Raw genomic sequence first — 16927 nt, forward strand, 5'->3', positions numbered from 1 at the left:
CGGGTGTTAAACCACTGACTGAACGAACTCACTTTTGACTTGCCCCGCACACAGAATCGAGAGAAGATATGGATTTCTTTAGACTTTCGCCCGTCACTGTGTCTTTTTATTCCTACAGTTCTTATTCTTTCTCATTATAGTTCTCCCTTCCGCGATACTACATTCATCAGATGCACAATTTTGTTACGTCGAGCAGACGACACAGCTATTCTTTATCGCGCGGATAATTTCGACAACGACGCGAAGTTTTAAAGGTCCCTGGAAAGTTTAATTCGCGACCTTCTATCTGCTTCTCTGGGAGAATCCACAAGCCACAGAAAACACCAAAAACGTCACAAACGGTCATCGCTCTCTCCTTCCTTTTCCCGTACAGGCGACAATTGTATACGAATGAACGTAAACAGCCTCTCCTACGCGAGAGAAATCGAGAAAATAATTCTTTAACACCAAACACTTAGAAATTTAACAACCTACATATACAGTTCGCGTTTTTAATCGTTTTCCCATTCCCCGAAATTATCATTGCTAAACGATTGATATCACAGCACCATGTATTGTTGCACGATAAACTTCACTCAAACGGAAGAAAAGATTGAATTTTATACCAAACTCGTCAAGATCGATGTATAAAATTCAATCTTTTCTTCCATTAAATGAAGTTTATCATGCAACAATACATGGTGCTGTTAGAACTTTCATCCGCGTATATCACTGTAATATTTAACCAATTTCCCGAGAATTTTCGAATTGTTTGATAGGTGAAAAACGGTATTAAGAAAATTGACACATTTTGTAATTTTTTTTCTCTCTACAAACTGCATCTATTTTTTTTCCGTTCAAACACTAAATATACTTAACCACTGCACCTTCAATCGTATTCAAGTATGGCAGGGACGTTCCTTTCTCCTGTCCGATGTCTGAAAGAAATATAAAAATATACCCTTCAGACGTCGTTTCGGATAATCGGATATTCTCCTCCATACCGGAATACGGAACACAATCACTTTTCTTTTTTTTTTTTTTGTTACATTTCACTGGACACATGCTCAGAGCTCAATTTCGTTAATGCCACCAAACACTGTCCTTTAGAGAAAAAAACCAGTCCTCACTGAAAAAGGGATAAACTTCTGTTGACATTATGAAAACACAGATCGACAAACTTTATTTTGCAGTAAACAAATTTAGGTCTCTTCATAGATTTTCTCTTTTTTTCCTCACTGTCTTCACTATTGGGCACAGTCCAAACTTTAAGAACTTGTAACTACATTCATCACGAATTTTACTTACTGCACAATCACTTAAAAGTTATGCCACACAAAAGAAGTATACAGAAATAAATCGTGAAACGATTAATTATATAAATTTTCCATATCTCAAATATACTCTAATCCAGACCTTTCACATTTTTTTTTGCCATTATGATTATAAAAAATTATATATTTTTTTATGAGCCATAAGTGTTCTCATATCGTTATAGAGCTACGCAGTGTGTCTGTTACAATGAAAATATTCTACTTTTAAGAGAACAATGTAAAATTTTTAGTAAAGTAATTTAAATGTATATAGGTTTTACAATGAAAATGTCTTAGACTTAATATTGAAAATTTACAATTATTAAAGAATTTCTGTCCTAATTTCATTATTTTAAAGCAAAATATTTGTCAAGTATTTAATTATTATTTTTACGTGCCTCAAGAAGGCATCCAATTTGCATTGGCCAAGAAATCAAATCAATTATATTAACTATATGATTGCAAATGTGAAAGAGCTGTGCACAATATTATTACTGACATACGTACGTATAGTTATATAATGTATATATGTATATAATACAAATAGATCCTTCTTGTATACACTACACTTTAAACAAGTAATTATACATCACTTGTAGTAATGAGGATTACAATATTCGTAATAATATTCAATGTGGTCAATAATGATTTTGCTGATAGAAACTTTACCATTTAGTATAATCGCTGCTACTTGATTAATCTAACTAGGGAACAATACCAAAGTTGTGTTTTTTGATAGAAAATAAGTACTTAATTTCTCAGTAATGTCGATAATATGCATTATGTGTGTGGAGTAGTTATAATTCTGAAAAAATATATCACAAATCAAGATTACTGTACAGAACACAATATTTTCCAGTAATATTTCAAAATTGCATCATCCTCGCCTATCATTAAGTTTAACAACTATACAAGGATCGTCTTTATAATAATGCGCAATAAAAATTCGTATTGCCTAATTTCGATTAGAATTTACATACGCATCCAGATTCGCACAATTTTGTGTAAATCTAGCTATTGAAGTAGACTCAAATCAACAATTAGGCATTATAAACTTTTCTTGCATGTCTGATTATAGAATATAACGTTAATATACTTGGCGTTCCTATGTCAATGCGATGTACACTCGTATAAAAGAAGTATCAAAGTATTACGATGCTGTCTGTAATCGTATGAGATTAACTCGTGTCTGGAAGCCAGTAGAAAACGAAATACTTACTCGATCAAAAAACACAAGTTCTCCTTCTCACAAGTCCTGTACATTGTTTCGCATCTAAGAGACTTGTCCACTATGACCATTTAGCGAGGGAACTTTTTATTCTTGAAAATGGACTGAATGAAAAACACGATATTTTAATTAATATAATTATTCGTTTATGTATTTGATGTCTAAAAAAAATACTATAAAATAAAAAAAAATTCTCAATTTTTTCCACATAAAGTATTTACCGCAAAAAATCTCTCATTTCAGATTAGACTGTGTGTAGCATAATTTTCAAAATACAGATTTGCGACGCTAATTTTATATGGAAAAAATTAAAAATTTTCCTTTATTTTACAGATTTTTTTTTTTTTAATAAACAATGTACTTCCTATTCAATCCATTTTGAGACAAACATTTCCTTGTTAAATGATCAGAGTAGAAAAGTTCTTAGGAGTTGCATGTTAAAGAATCTTTGCACTTACGATGTCAAAAATACGGACACAAAAGACGATATTAGGCGCTACCCCCCTTGACCACTACGATTACTAAGTGGTCTTCCTTAAGACTCTCTTCGCTTAAACTAGGACATGTGCGTTTCAAAAGTTCCGTCGAGAATGCACAGGGTGGAAAGGCGTAGAGCACACCGGTGCCTTCCGTGTCTTTGTTCAGCAACGATATTACACCAGCAGCTTCCTTCTGCTTCAGATAAGAGACGAGATTCCGCAGCGGTCGCGTCTGAACATTAGCGTCATCATTCGTAATCGCCGTACTTGAACCAGCCAAACCAAGAAAGATAGCATGCGAACTCGACGTTTGAATTCGTTTAGACACGTCATCCAACTTGGGTTGGTCAAGACGCAATCGCTGCGTAATACGCAACATGTGTTTACCTTCCTCATCTTTCATTAGAGAATCGATTATCTCCGTCTCGCCATCAGTCAAATGGAATTTGGCTGGAAACAACGAGTTCTTTAATATCAATGCGCCTTGCCAAACTGCGATTGACTTGCGCGCAACGTCTGGTAATGTGCGGGACGTCGACAGCATGCCAGTACGAGCGTTCTCCGAATCTGAATCAGAATCCATTTGTCGTCTACGCGGTGAACGTGATCTTGATCTATCGACTCCTGGTTCGCGTGAGAGCGATCTTCTCAGACCACGTGGTGTCTCGTATTCCATTTCAGGCGGAGGTCTTCTACTGGACCAGTCGGCTTCGTCGCGTATATAACCGTCAGGATATGAGCCTCTGTAACCACCTCGAGTGCTTCCTCTCCTGTCATGCCATGGCGCGTTACCTCTACCACCTCGGAAGCCCCTCGGTCCGTAACTGAACTCACCGTCAGGTCCATAAGGATCATACGGGGATTCGTAGTCGACTGGACGTGGTCTGAAGTCATTGTTATCCTCAGGATACGATCTGGGCTTGAAACCAAAACCCGGTGTCACATCAGCAAAATCTACTCTCAGTCTGCGCTCCGGCCCACCTAGAGGGAAGCCACGCATTTCCTTAACTGCAGCTTGAGCGGCGTCGATTGAATCATAAAGAATATAGGCATTACTGTCGCCCTTGATGTAGTCGATCTTTTTTATCGCACCAAATCGATCAAATTCGCGTTCAAGCTGTGGTACGGAAGTCCATGGTCCAAGACCACCCACCCATATCCGAGTTGTTGGCGTTGCCTTACCGTAGCCGATTTTACATTGAAACTTACCGATGTATTGACCCGATAATTCTACCTTACATCGATGAGCCATGTCTAAGGTTTGGAAGCGCACGAAAGCGTATGCATTACCAGTACCGGGAGGCGGACGCTTTATATCGATGTCGTCGACAATGCCATATTTGCTGAAAATACGACGCAATTCCTCTTCCGTGATATTAATCTCCAGATTACCGGCGAACAGAGTTCTAGTAGCTAAAGGATCATCCTCTGGCGACACATGATGCAAATAATTGGGAAACTTGTCTTTCTTGTTTTCCACTCGTTCGAATCCATGTACTGGGTGACGCATCATCATATGTCGCGGTGGTCCATAGTGATGGGGCGGTCCTGGGTGAACGTGCGGCGGTCCATGGGGGTGTATGGGTGGTCGGACGAATTCGTGATGCGGCGGCGGGATAGTCTCGCGGCGCATCTCCCGATGAGGAGGTAGACCCACTGGTGGTCCGTACACACGCTCGTATCTCTCGATAGGTCTGTGTCGATCTGTAGGCCCCGGAGATCGGGCGTAGTACCTCTCGTAATCCGGCGGCGTTATAGATCGCGGACGACGGTAGGTTTCCGGTCTATCGTATACCGGCTCTACTAGGGCCAGTTTGTCATACATGATGATACGCGGTTTCGCATGTTTAGCGTCCCGGGCGTCCTCTGAGCTACGGAAACACACATAGGCGACACGTTCGTCTGGTTCATGCGAGATCTGGATGGAGAACTCCCCGAATTTTTTGTATTCCCTGTACAGAGTATCCTTGATCACCTCATCACTGGCCTTTGGATGGATGGCACTGACGCAGAGCACCTTGTAGCTGTAGGGTCGCTCCCGCGGCACGTCGCGCGACGCGCGTAAATATTCGTCGCGATGGGAACTGGATTCAACATAGCGAGCGTGAGACGATGCTCGCGTGGGCGGACTGGGACTTCTGGCTCCTCGGCTTCGTCGTCGAATCCTTTCCGGACTGATCCGTTCGTCGCTGGAATCATCGTATCTAGAAATTACGAGATGCAGTTTAACAGTATAATTCGCTTAAATTAAAAATTGTAAAAGTTCACACAAAAATATTCAAGGTTGGGAAAGTTTATAAAAAAAAGTAACTCGTCTTTATCGTTATCGTCTTTTTTCTGAAAAATAACTCAATACCCTTTTTAAAATAGTATAAAATTATCTTTGTCACTAATTGAGACCAATTCAACACGAGATCTATAGCGATTATAATGATTATAGTTAATTGTGACATATAGTCAAACATAATACTTTTTACTTTTGAAACTCGCTTGTGTACGTTCTATGTATAGTTTATCGTATGTATACAAAATAAAGGTAAAAGTAACAATCATATTCGTTACCGTTATCCAAAAAAGTAATCGTGTTACCATTAACGTTACAAATAAGGAGATGCAACGTAATTAGTCATTACTAAAAAAGAATAATTGTAATGGTGACATTATAAGTAATGTGTTACTTCCGAACCTTGAAAATATTATGCGTGCACCTTGACCGAATATGGCCCCCTTCATTAATTTATAGCAGCATAATATAACGTATAATCAAGGATGGGCAAAATACTCAAAAAAATTGTATTTAAATACAAAATACTCTCAATAAAATAAAAATGTATTTAAATACGTATTTTAAATATTGTATTTCAAATATTGCCCTCTTGGCTGAGATACAACGCTATGGAAATTGTTGTTCACCAAATATAAACAAGAATAAATGATGCATTATGCACATCATAAATAAAACGCATTTTAGATTGAGTTAACATTGATGCGATTTTAATTTCAATAAAAAAATTGTTTACATAATTTAAATATATTTAGTAATTACAAATTTAAAATAAAGTTAAAATAAAAAAGAAAAGTATTTAAATACAAAATACAAAATATTCTCAAAAAAAAAAAACTGTTCAAATACGAAATACAAAAGTGTATTTAAATACATATTTTAAATACATGTCTTTCAAATACTGCCTACCCATAATACACATACACATAGCAAAACTACATATTAAGTTACATCTGTAATAATTGCAATGAAATCTATTCATAAGCATCGAAATGGAACAATATTAAAGCACCGAATACTCTCTAAACTCTTTGAAATTGAATCTCACTCGAAGACCGATATTCAGGTCTCATATTGAAGACTGTCTTAAATACAGTCTTAAGAAGTCACGAATAAGAAGTCACAATCAGAAAGCTGATTAAGACATTACTTAAGATAGTCTTAAAATAAAGAACAGACGATGAATACTGCCCTAAGAGTATCTTAAAAAGAGTAGCTTGATTTTCAATTTTTTAAAGTGAGATTTCACTCTTTAGAGTGAGATTCATCCTAATAGTTTCAAAGTGTAACGAAAGGCGATCAAACAAGTAAAAAATTACAAACATTCATCTAATTGTAAATTTTCTTTAAGACTTCTTACGTATTAAATACTAGGATTATTAACTTTTGATAACTTCAAAGCTTTAAAAGAATTTTCAAATTCCGAACCTTTGAAGTTAAGGTGCTTCGAAGTTTATAGCTTTTAATTTTTCAAAGGATGATATTTCATTTGTGCGTTTTTGTTGTCGACAAATTTTTTAAACCTGTTGATTCGAATAGAGAGATCCGAAGACCTTTCTGTTCTATACACATTTATCGTACAACAAAAACGCACAAATGAAATAGCACTCAAAGCCTGAAAGCATCTAGAAAATTCAAAAATAATAGAGGTTATTTTCGAAAATTGGAATTCGTTCAAAGATTCGAAATTTCAAAGTTGTAAAAAATAACAGTATTTAATGAGTCCTAACACTATTTAATGAGCCTTAGTATTTAACATATCTTGAAAAGAACATGGATATGTGAATTTCTGTAATTTTTTACTTCAAAGATATTCGGAATTAATTTCAAAAATTCGAATTCTTTCAAAGCTTCGAATCTTTAAAGTCAAAAGTAACAGCCCTAGCATTTAACACGTCTTGAAAAGAATTTGGATGTTCGAATTTCTGTAATTTTCTATTTTAAAGGTGTTAATTTCAAAAATTTGAATTCTTTTAAAGCTTCAAATCTTCGAAATCAAAAGTAACAGCCCTCATATTTTATACGTCTCGAAAAAAACTTGAACGTGTGAATTTTGAAATATTCTACTTCAAAGAGATTCAGACTTAATTTCAAAAATACGAATTCTTTTAAAGCTTCATAGTCAAAAAATAACAGTCTTAAATACCAAATATAGATACGTTTCGCCAGCTGTAGTGACTGAATGAAGAGTAATTCACTTGGCGCAAACACACGACACACTCGTACACACACACACACACACACACGTGCGCGCGCGCGCGCGCGCATAACGCATCATCTACGTGCGCAGAATAGCGACGAAAAAAAAGAAAAAAAGAAAATCCACACATCATTGATGATATGTATCACAGATCAGCGATCATAATTACACAGAACAACAATCTCGGCGTCGCGAGGCGAGGGAAAAAAAAAAGAGAATTAAACGTGAAAGGATCGAGCGGGACTTGTTTGGCCAAGAGAAGACGCCGCGTGAAGTTGCCACCGGAAAGATACGCGAGTTTTTCATTCGACGTCGCGAGATATCTTACCGTCCCATGGAAGAGCGGTTCCGCTTAACACGAGGAGGCGGGGTATCACGACTCGAGCTCCTCTTCATGTTGTTGCGGATCTTGACTGTGATTTTGTGCCGATCGTCCCGCGGAATCCCAATCATCAACGCTGCTTGCTGCTTGCACCGCAGCTCGACGTGGAACAAGAGAAAAGAATGTGACACGCGGGACAGGGATGTGAAAGGAGGAGGAGGAGGAGGAAGAGAGACGAGTGAGAGCAAAATCCGTCCAAGGCTTTGCTAAAAAACCGTTCTTTTTCCTCGGAGAAACGACTATCTCTCCGCTGCACGTTGTAACTCGCCTGTTTGCGATGCTAAGAGCGAACGAAATGGCGCCCAATCGCGCCTATTGTTACCGTCACCGTCGTCGTCGTCGTCGCCGTCCCTGGCGCCACCGTCGCCGCGCGTGCATCCGGTCGTCGACGACTTCCGAGCGCGCGATTTGACAATTCGTTTCGATCTGAAAAAAAGGAAAGAAAAGCACGTGGCCCAGAGTTGGGCAAAATACATAATTAAAATATTTGAGATACAAAATACCTTTAAATGTTTTATTTGAAATATAAAACACTTTTTCTGTCTCTTTATTATAATAATATATAATGTTAAACTTTTTCAATAAAGCTAAGCGCTACGACATTACGAGGAAACTTTATTTCGCTTGCATTAGAGTTTCTAGAAGAGGCAGTTATTCTTATTTCTTTCTAACGTTCACTCTTTAATTAGAGACATAAATACATCATTAAAGTACTTAAAATAGAAAATAGAAAATACTGTTAATCTTAGTATTTGAAATATAAAATACAAAATACTTTTATGTGCTTTGAAATACAAGATACAAACTTTCTTTCAAATATTATATTTCAAATAAAAGTATTTAAATTGTGCCCAACGCTGACGAGGTCTTATAAGAACAAAATGTTTCTTTTCTTATTTTTATATTTTTGTTTTTTGACAATTTTAATTTACATCGCCACTAAAATTAAAAAGCCGCTTTCGGCAATATTGTTAAAAATGAATAAAATTTACGTTAATTATATTTCTAGTGTATATCTATTTTTAAAATATGATTTTCATCGTATTTCTCGCATTAATTTTGCTGATAACAATCGAATAAATATTCGTATATCTGTGAAACAAATTTTTCTTACGCAATAGTTATGAATTCATCCATTGTTGAAAGAAAAATCGTGAAAAGAATTTATTTCGCTACACAAATTATTTCGATATAAAAGTTATTAGTTTATTATTAGCAAAATTTAATGTGAGAAACATATTAAATTTTAAAGACACAGTTTAGAAGATATAATTTACGTCAATTTTATATATTTTTAATAATATTGTCGAAGTGGCCTTTTAATTTACAGCAGCAATGCAAAGAAAAACAGGATGTCCAGCGATAGCTGATCAATTAAAAAACAATTTCAGGACATTCTAGGTAAAAATCCTGGTTCTTCCAGGTCAATTAATTTTCATTAGTCAATTAATTTTTATTGATTCGCGCAAAATATATGAATAGACTTCCAAAATGCATTTTATCTAAAATTTCATTTTTTGAGTTAGAGATGGCATAGTGTTCAGTATTGAAAGATTCATATTTAAGCTACTAAGATTTACTGAAAGCATTTTTTCACCGTCAATTTATATGCTGAAAAAAGTCTAAACATACGAAGTGCACTATGTCGTTTAAGTAGAAACAAACAAAAATGCATTTGTTTAATATTATTAGAAACAGTTCAGTAATTTTGTTTAACATTTTACATCGTACTGATCGACAAATTGTTATTTTCTATAAGGCGCGTAGTTTCCTTGCGACTTTCCTTCATGTTTCCAAAAAATTATAAATTTTCGACAAAATGCATTTTGAAAGTCTGCTCCTCATATGTTTTGTATTCAAGTTAAAATCCTATGTGATGAATTTTAATTAAAACGCAAATAAATTTGGAACAATATTATTTAATGCTTTATAAATAATAAACGAACATTCAACATAAACGATAATCTCTCTGCTATATTCTATTTTATAATTGTAGACATTAATTCAAAGTTTTCTATTAGTAACTTACATTATTGCATCTTTAAGCGAGGGCTTATATACCCGAGCAATACTTTTCTTTTTATTAACATGTCACAAATATTACTTTATAAAATTATTAATTTATTGGCGCTTCATTAAATCATTAATCTAATTTTCAATGTCCGCAGTTGCTTTTAAAGCTTCGTTCTAATTAAAATAATCACAAAATTCATCATTACATATTTCTTGTGCACGCGCGGAAAATATTTCTTATTTCTTTCTTTTTTCATAATCCAATTTTTTTTCAACGAAAGAACGACAAAAATTTCAAGTCAGTCCTGAAATTGTAGAAGTTTTTTAAGATACATTAAATTCCAGGATAGTTCCAGGATTCAAAGACATTCAAGGATAGCTGGACACTCTGAAAAAAAAGAAAAGAATTGATGAGTAAGAATAGTCGATGGATGATCGAAATAATGCTCAACAAGTCAAAAGTTCTAAAATATTCGAATTTTATTAATCGTTGCAATTAAACTTTCGTATAATTTATTATAATCAAATTTTCAAAATGTTCTACATTCGATATATGTAGACTAGAAAAATAATATTATTTGTACGTATGTACACAAGATTAAATTCGCAAATTTCTACAAAAAAATACTTGTACAACGAGAAAATACTGTAGAACCATACACCACTATTTTAATAGAGTATTGATAATAGGTAATCGCGTGCTTATAAAATATTTGGTAACATAGAATAACTTAAAGATAGTTTCTATACCTATGTAAAACAATCCATAGCAGCTGCCAATTTATAATCATGTTTAGTTCGTTTGTCATGATGCTTTAGAGTAAAATATTTGAGAATGTTACTATTGGAAACAGACAATCTTAATTCATTTTCAGGATCATAATCACATGTATTCGATTGATAGTTTCTTTTACTTTAGTACACTAGATATTCATAAATTAATGTCTCTTGTGGGATAAATTAGTGTAGTACATCATTTTACGAAAGATAAGGCAAAGAGAAATTGAAAATTTGACAAACAAACGAGTACATACAAGCAAAGTCTAAGATCCGTATTCAGAATGCGCTTTTATTGATAAAAGCGCGCTTTTATTTTTGAAAATTTATAACATGCGTAACGTAAAGTATAGTATGTTAGCGCGCTAACATCGTTCTGAATACGGGCCTAAATATATTTACAGATATTTATATCTTATCTAATTAATAATATATAAAATATAACATAATTATATAATATCAAAATATGTAATATATTATATAATTATTACATATTATATAATATGTAACATAATTAATTGTATATTATATATTGTATATTGTATGTAATATTATATAATATATGTAACGCACATATTATATTATTGAATATATTATTTTATAATAGAAAGTTTGATTAACGTTTAATATAATTTAGTGTAATTAGAATTGATCTCGTAATTATTGTTCGATTACAAGTGTGTTTGGGGAAACGCCATTAACACTATTTGTATCATTCTATCCTCGTTTTGCATCTAATAAATAATAAGGATAAAATGACACAGCGTCTCCCAGAAAGCACTTTTTATGATATATTTTTATGATATATTTTATTTAGAATAATTAATATTTAAAAAGTGAGAAAAGTTTGCACGCAATACCAAAAATTTTATATTTTCAAAAGAGATATATTCAGAATAACATGTTTTTAAATATTAATAATTTCATCATACAAAAATAAGATTATATATATATATATATGCTAAAATAGGAAGTAAAATAAATATTGAAATAAAGCTTTATTGTAATATTACAGATATTAAGCATTTGTGTAAAAGATGGCTAATTATATCGCTAATTAAAATTGGCAGTTGCTATGTGTATAATTTATACTTAAAGTCATTGGCGTGATGATAAAAGTTAAAACTCGTAACAAGAAAACGAGGTGACTAATTACAATCTTATATTGGATAATTATTATTGAACAGTCTTAAAAGTTGCATTGAGGTCACTCGATGAATTGTTTACATTCATCTAGCTTACATAACAAGAGCAGCAACTACAAAATAATCGTCAGAGCTGTTACTCATGTTTTATCGTCTTATACAGACTCTTTTATTTTAATTACGACTCATCACTATCAATGTGAACCGCTTCTGTGGCTACCTCAGGAAGAGGCGGAGGAGGAAGAGGAAGTATGGAATTATTACCGTCCGATGATGTTGACGTTTGTGCTTCTTTGTCCGTTGGCGATTTTGAATTCTTATCATCTATTTGCGCTGGACATTCCAAGTGAACGCAATGAAACACCTACAAACATTCTGATTTCATTTATCTGTTACATTCCATAAAAAACATATCGAAATAAATAATCTGATTAGATACAAACCTCATTTGCAGTATTGTGAACACCCACTATTTTTATAAAAACTACTGGACGGGGCGGAAAACGTATCGTCTGCCAAGATTTACAGGTTTCCTCGCTTTTATCAGCGACTGATACCCAATTCCAGGAATTGCCTGACACTTCTATGTAATATGAGTAGGAACGATCATCACAATCCCAAAGTAGTAATCTGTTGAAAATAGTTAGAGAGTTAGTGAGTTAATTACAGTGACATGATACATAAGCACACAAGTATATAGGAATCATACCGCATTGATCCTATCATATATGGTTGGCCTAATTGTATTAGAATAGATCCCGAACCAAGTTGATGGCACGTATAACCACTATCCCAATCGTAATTAGATGTGTCTCCATTTAATAAATTATTACGTGACCTAAGATTTAAAAAGTAAAGTTTGAAAAAGATAAATATTTATATATATGTATGTGTGTATGCGCGCGCGCGCGCGCGTGTGTGTATTAGATATGATTTTATAGTAAAGATAATAAAATTTACTTACCTACTCACACCTTCAATGACACACGCGCTTCGCATGGTAGTAGCAATGTTTTTGGTGGGTACAATGAAGCCTTGTGAAATTTTTTCTGTATGATTTGTATAATATGCTTCAAAGTCAACAAGATGAAAAACCTTTTGAAATATAGGAACAAATATTTTAATATAGAATTAATAAATCAAATTAATCTACATATATGTGCGTGTGCGCGTGTGTACACATACAATGTAATATCTATTAAAATATTGATAGTCTAGAAAACTCACCTTATTTACTGTATTATTTGTTCCTACAATACGAATATAAAGCACTACCCTTGGTTCAAAATATAAATACTGCCAACTACGACAATAGTAATCTTTGTAATTGACAAGCATAACCCAATCCTTTTGATTCATAGATCCCTTTAATAAAATATATTAAAATAGTAAGATAAAAAAGATCTGTCTATATATTTGTATAATATACGTAATATTTATTATATTATTGTTGCAAAATATTCGTACCTCTATATAATAAGAATAAGATCGCAAATCTAAATCCCATAGTAACATTTTTATATGATTTATAATATACTGTGATCCTAATTTAATAAGAATTCCATACTCTTCTGTATTAGATATAGTATGCCTTGTGTAACCACGTTCCATATCATAATTGTGAACATCACCGTTAAGTAGATAGCTACGCATTTCTCCTTGTAATACTTGAGCATCAAGAGACGAATCAGCAACATTTTCGTCGATGAGCAAATGGCCACGATACGGAAGTTCCGAATCAGGTGTTTGTGTCTGTACAGCAATTGCATCCAATAGTGCGTCTGGTGATATTAATTGAGATGGTCTTACTACACTTAGAAGATCTGACAGCGGAATCAGACTCAATCTGAGTTGAGCTGTAAAAATCATTCATGTTTAAATAGTTTCATATTTTGAAAAAGAAATACTATTGCTTAATCATCGAATTATATGAAAATTACTTAGCACTTCGGTTGAATCAACATCGGGATTGTTATTAACCCACGATCGTATAGCTGAAAAAATTTCTATTTCCGGCGCACAGAAAGAATCTCTGGAGATCAATTCAGTTAGAGCAGCTGAACTCAAATGTAGAAAACTCTCATGTTGTACAACTTCGGATGCATGCACGTCCATGTATTCGAAGCAAACCTGAAATTGAATCACAAATACTAATTAATAAATTATCATAGATTTTAATTACATATATAAGTTACAATATATACATTAGGTGGAAGTTACAAAATAGGATATATACATATATAATAGGACATATACAATACTAACGTTAGTTAGAAATTCCATATGATATAAAAATGCAGTATCCAGAATTGAACATATATTCTTTATGCTTAATATCTCTTTAAGGTAATCAGATATAGCTGATTCTAAATCCATAAATCCATATAAATGCGCTAAAGCTAGGATATCAAGAATGACCTGTAACAAAGAAAATCAAAGCAAAATAAAAAATACATCATTTTACGTCCTTAAATAATGAATTTAGTCATTTGTATTATACTAGATCAGTGTGCTTTAAAAAAACTGTTTTATCCAAATGCATAATTGATTTTATATTTGTATTATTTGAGATTAAAGTTAATCTTACATTGATGACACCAGGTCTTGTGCCTTTTCTATCAATGAATATTAACTTTAATTTTGGTTTAACATACTTTTTATCTTTTCTTAGTTCTCAAAATAAGAAAACAATAAAGAATAATTGAAACTGAGATTAAAGTTAATCTATATTGGTAAAAAAGAAACATTAATCTTCATTAATCCAGTAATTGCTTTCTAATTACTTCAAAAACTTAAATAATTCTCATTTGACGTCATAACTCAGTTGAATGTGCATTCCTTTTCACTGTGACAAATAAAATTCAACTGAGTTTTTATTTATAATCTATATAAACCAAAAAACTGTGTGCTTACTGAATTGTTAATTCAAACTCACATTAAAAATGAGATTATAACCCTGTATTATTACACCATAACTTTGTCGTCAAAGAAAGCAAGTAATAACGCTATTATCTCAGTATAAAATATACAAATTCAGACTCAGTATCACTTATGTAAAACTAGAAAGCATGTAAAACTAGTGTAATGCAAGTAACTGAATTCGCTAAAAGATGATTCAAAAGAGCATTACCTCATCCCGCTCGTTAGTGAGAGACATACGGCCGGTATAAATGTACTTGAGCAAGCCTTTGAAAGCGTGCAACGATGATACAGTTAATTCTATTTCACTCTGGGTCGACTCCTTCATGCCTCCGAACAACAGAGCACGAAAGTATTCACTACGTGCGGCAAGAATAAGCTTGTGGCAACGGAACTTTTGACCTGCCACTACTAAAGTTACGTCTGCATACTCCTCAGACAGGTACAATGCCTCGATATCCTCAGAGACAAAGTGAATGTGATTTATCTCACCGGACGACGAATTCAGATGATGATTTGAACTCATTTTCGTTGAGCACGCTTGGTACACTCGTGCCAAACTTCCCAGGTCCTGCCGTCAAAACAGGTTACAATTGTCACAACATCAGCGACTTGCTACTCGCGCGTGACTGCGTTGTTGTAACCAACAACGAGATTCCGCTCAACAACTCTTCACAGAATTTGCAGCAGCCGCACGTGTCGATCGCATTTAGTTTAGCAGCGATACGACGTGAGAGAATAATGAGAAAGAAGCAAAACTCTTCTTTAATGCATAAGCGGAACACATATGTGTGCAAAAGTAATGTTGATCGATGAAATTGGCGAGAATACAAACGTGTCACGTAAAAATTATTACATCTCGCACGATCTGATGTTTTGTCGAGCGAATACAACCACCTTGTGTTACGAATCACTCCGTTTTATTCTCATAAGACGCGTAAATGAAAGGAATTCCAGCAATTTTCACCGCCACTATTTTCTGCTATTGTCACTATCGATCGAATTTTTTAAAGCCCATGTCACCGACGAGATACGTTAAAGATCGTCAACCTTGAGTAAATTTTCATAACTATCAAAAGGACCTCCGAGGGCTCGGTGGTAATTGAAGGGCGTTGATATTATCAACTGCTTCGGCTGTACCGACATAACACTCGATCGATTATCGATAGTACAGATTTTTTGAATTCCAAATAAAAAGTCGATAATAGTGACATCTTAAATTGATTCCTTACATTATCGTTCTGTTTCACTCGCAAACGCATACATCTGTTCTTATCTAAATTAAAGCTCTAGATATATTTAAAAAAATAGCGTTCTCCGTTTTAGACTTAGACTTTTAGGCTTTAATCATACCAATAATACTAAGCGCTTATTGGACTACAGACAATTAATTACAAATGGTAATCGAAACAGCCAATAGGAAAGTTGCCGGTATTTCGACTCAGATAAAAGAAATGCGCTACTTTGGTATCTAGAGCTTTATTATTTAATATATTGCATCATCTCCTATAAGACCGAACACTTACTGCTAGACACAATTATTACTTTGACTACGGTCGATTTGGACGCTCTCGCTCTTTAAGCGCTTGTAGTCATCATTCTGTCTTTATCGTTCATTAAATGTAAAATAAGAATAGAAGTACTGAAAAGCGCTGAAAGCGGCCAAATCGAACGCAGCCTTTGTTTATCATTCTGAGCCTTTGCTCAACATTATATACACGCAGATCGATATAAATTAATTTAATAGAACTGTTTTATACTTTACGAAATTTTTTCAGAAATCTGAAAATGATGTAATTTTCTTTGCAAAATTAGTAAACCGCAAATAAAAATAGCACCTGACTCAGAATCAATAAGTGAAGAAAGATATACTATATATCGTCTAATGAAATAGATGATAAAATGAATGAAATAAAATATCATGGTCATCGTATTCTGATGTTTTTAAATTGGAATCAGAATTTAAAAAAGGTAACAATTTTGCTTTTTTATATTGTATAGGCAAAAAAATTTACTCAAATAAATCTTCATCAAATTCAAGAATACATATAAAAGTATGCTATTTATAATTTATATAATTTCTTAAAGTTAAAATGTTTTATATAAAAATATTAATATGTTAATAATAATATATGAATAAATAATATAGGTCATATTTCAATACACACTGCCAGCACTGAATCTATTTCAAAATCTATTGTATATTTG

At 33.6% G+C, this 16927-nt stretch overlaps 2 protein-coding genes across 2 annotated transcripts; both read right to left on the reverse strand.

The window, feature by feature from the left end:
- Positions 1–2820: 2820 nt before the first annotated feature.
- Positions 2821–8222, reverse strand: LOC108749962 (putative RNA-binding protein 15B). The gene is made up of 2 exons (XM_018489071.1): positions 7812–8222; positions 2821–5203 (listed from the first exon to the last, which is right to left on the reverse strand). The coding sequence occupies exons 1-2, from the start codon at positions 7934–7936 to the stop codon at positions 3010–3012; spliced, it is 2319 nt and encodes a 772-aa protein (XP_018344573.1). The 5' UTR covers positions 7937–8222; the 3' UTR covers positions 2821–3009.
- Positions 8223–11699: 3477 nt separating this feature from the next.
- LOC108749964 (BTB/POZ domain-containing protein 9) lies at positions 11700–15721 on the reverse strand. Its single transcript, XM_018489074.1, has 9 exons — positions 14931–15721; positions 14066–14218; positions 13741–13930; positions 13268–13656; positions 13028–13165; positions 12765–12895; positions 12510–12638; positions 12244–12430; positions 11700–12164 (listed from the first exon to the last, which is right to left on the reverse strand). Exons 1-9 carry the CDS (start codon positions 15243–15245, stop codon positions 11979–11981), a joined length of 1818 nt encoding a protein of 605 aa, XP_018344576.1. The 5' UTR covers positions 15246–15721; the 3' UTR covers positions 11700–11978.
- Between the last annotated feature and the right edge of the window lie 1206 nt (positions 15722–16927).

The sequence above is a fragment of the Trachymyrmex septentrionalis genome, unplaced genomic scaffold, assembly GCF_001594115.1.
Source record: "Trachymyrmex septentrionalis isolate Tsep2-gDNA-1 unplaced genomic scaffold, Tsep1.0 scaffold32, whole genome shotgun sequence".
NCBI lineage: Eukaryota > Metazoa > Arthropoda > Insecta > Hymenoptera > Formicidae > Trachymyrmex > Trachymyrmex septentrionalis.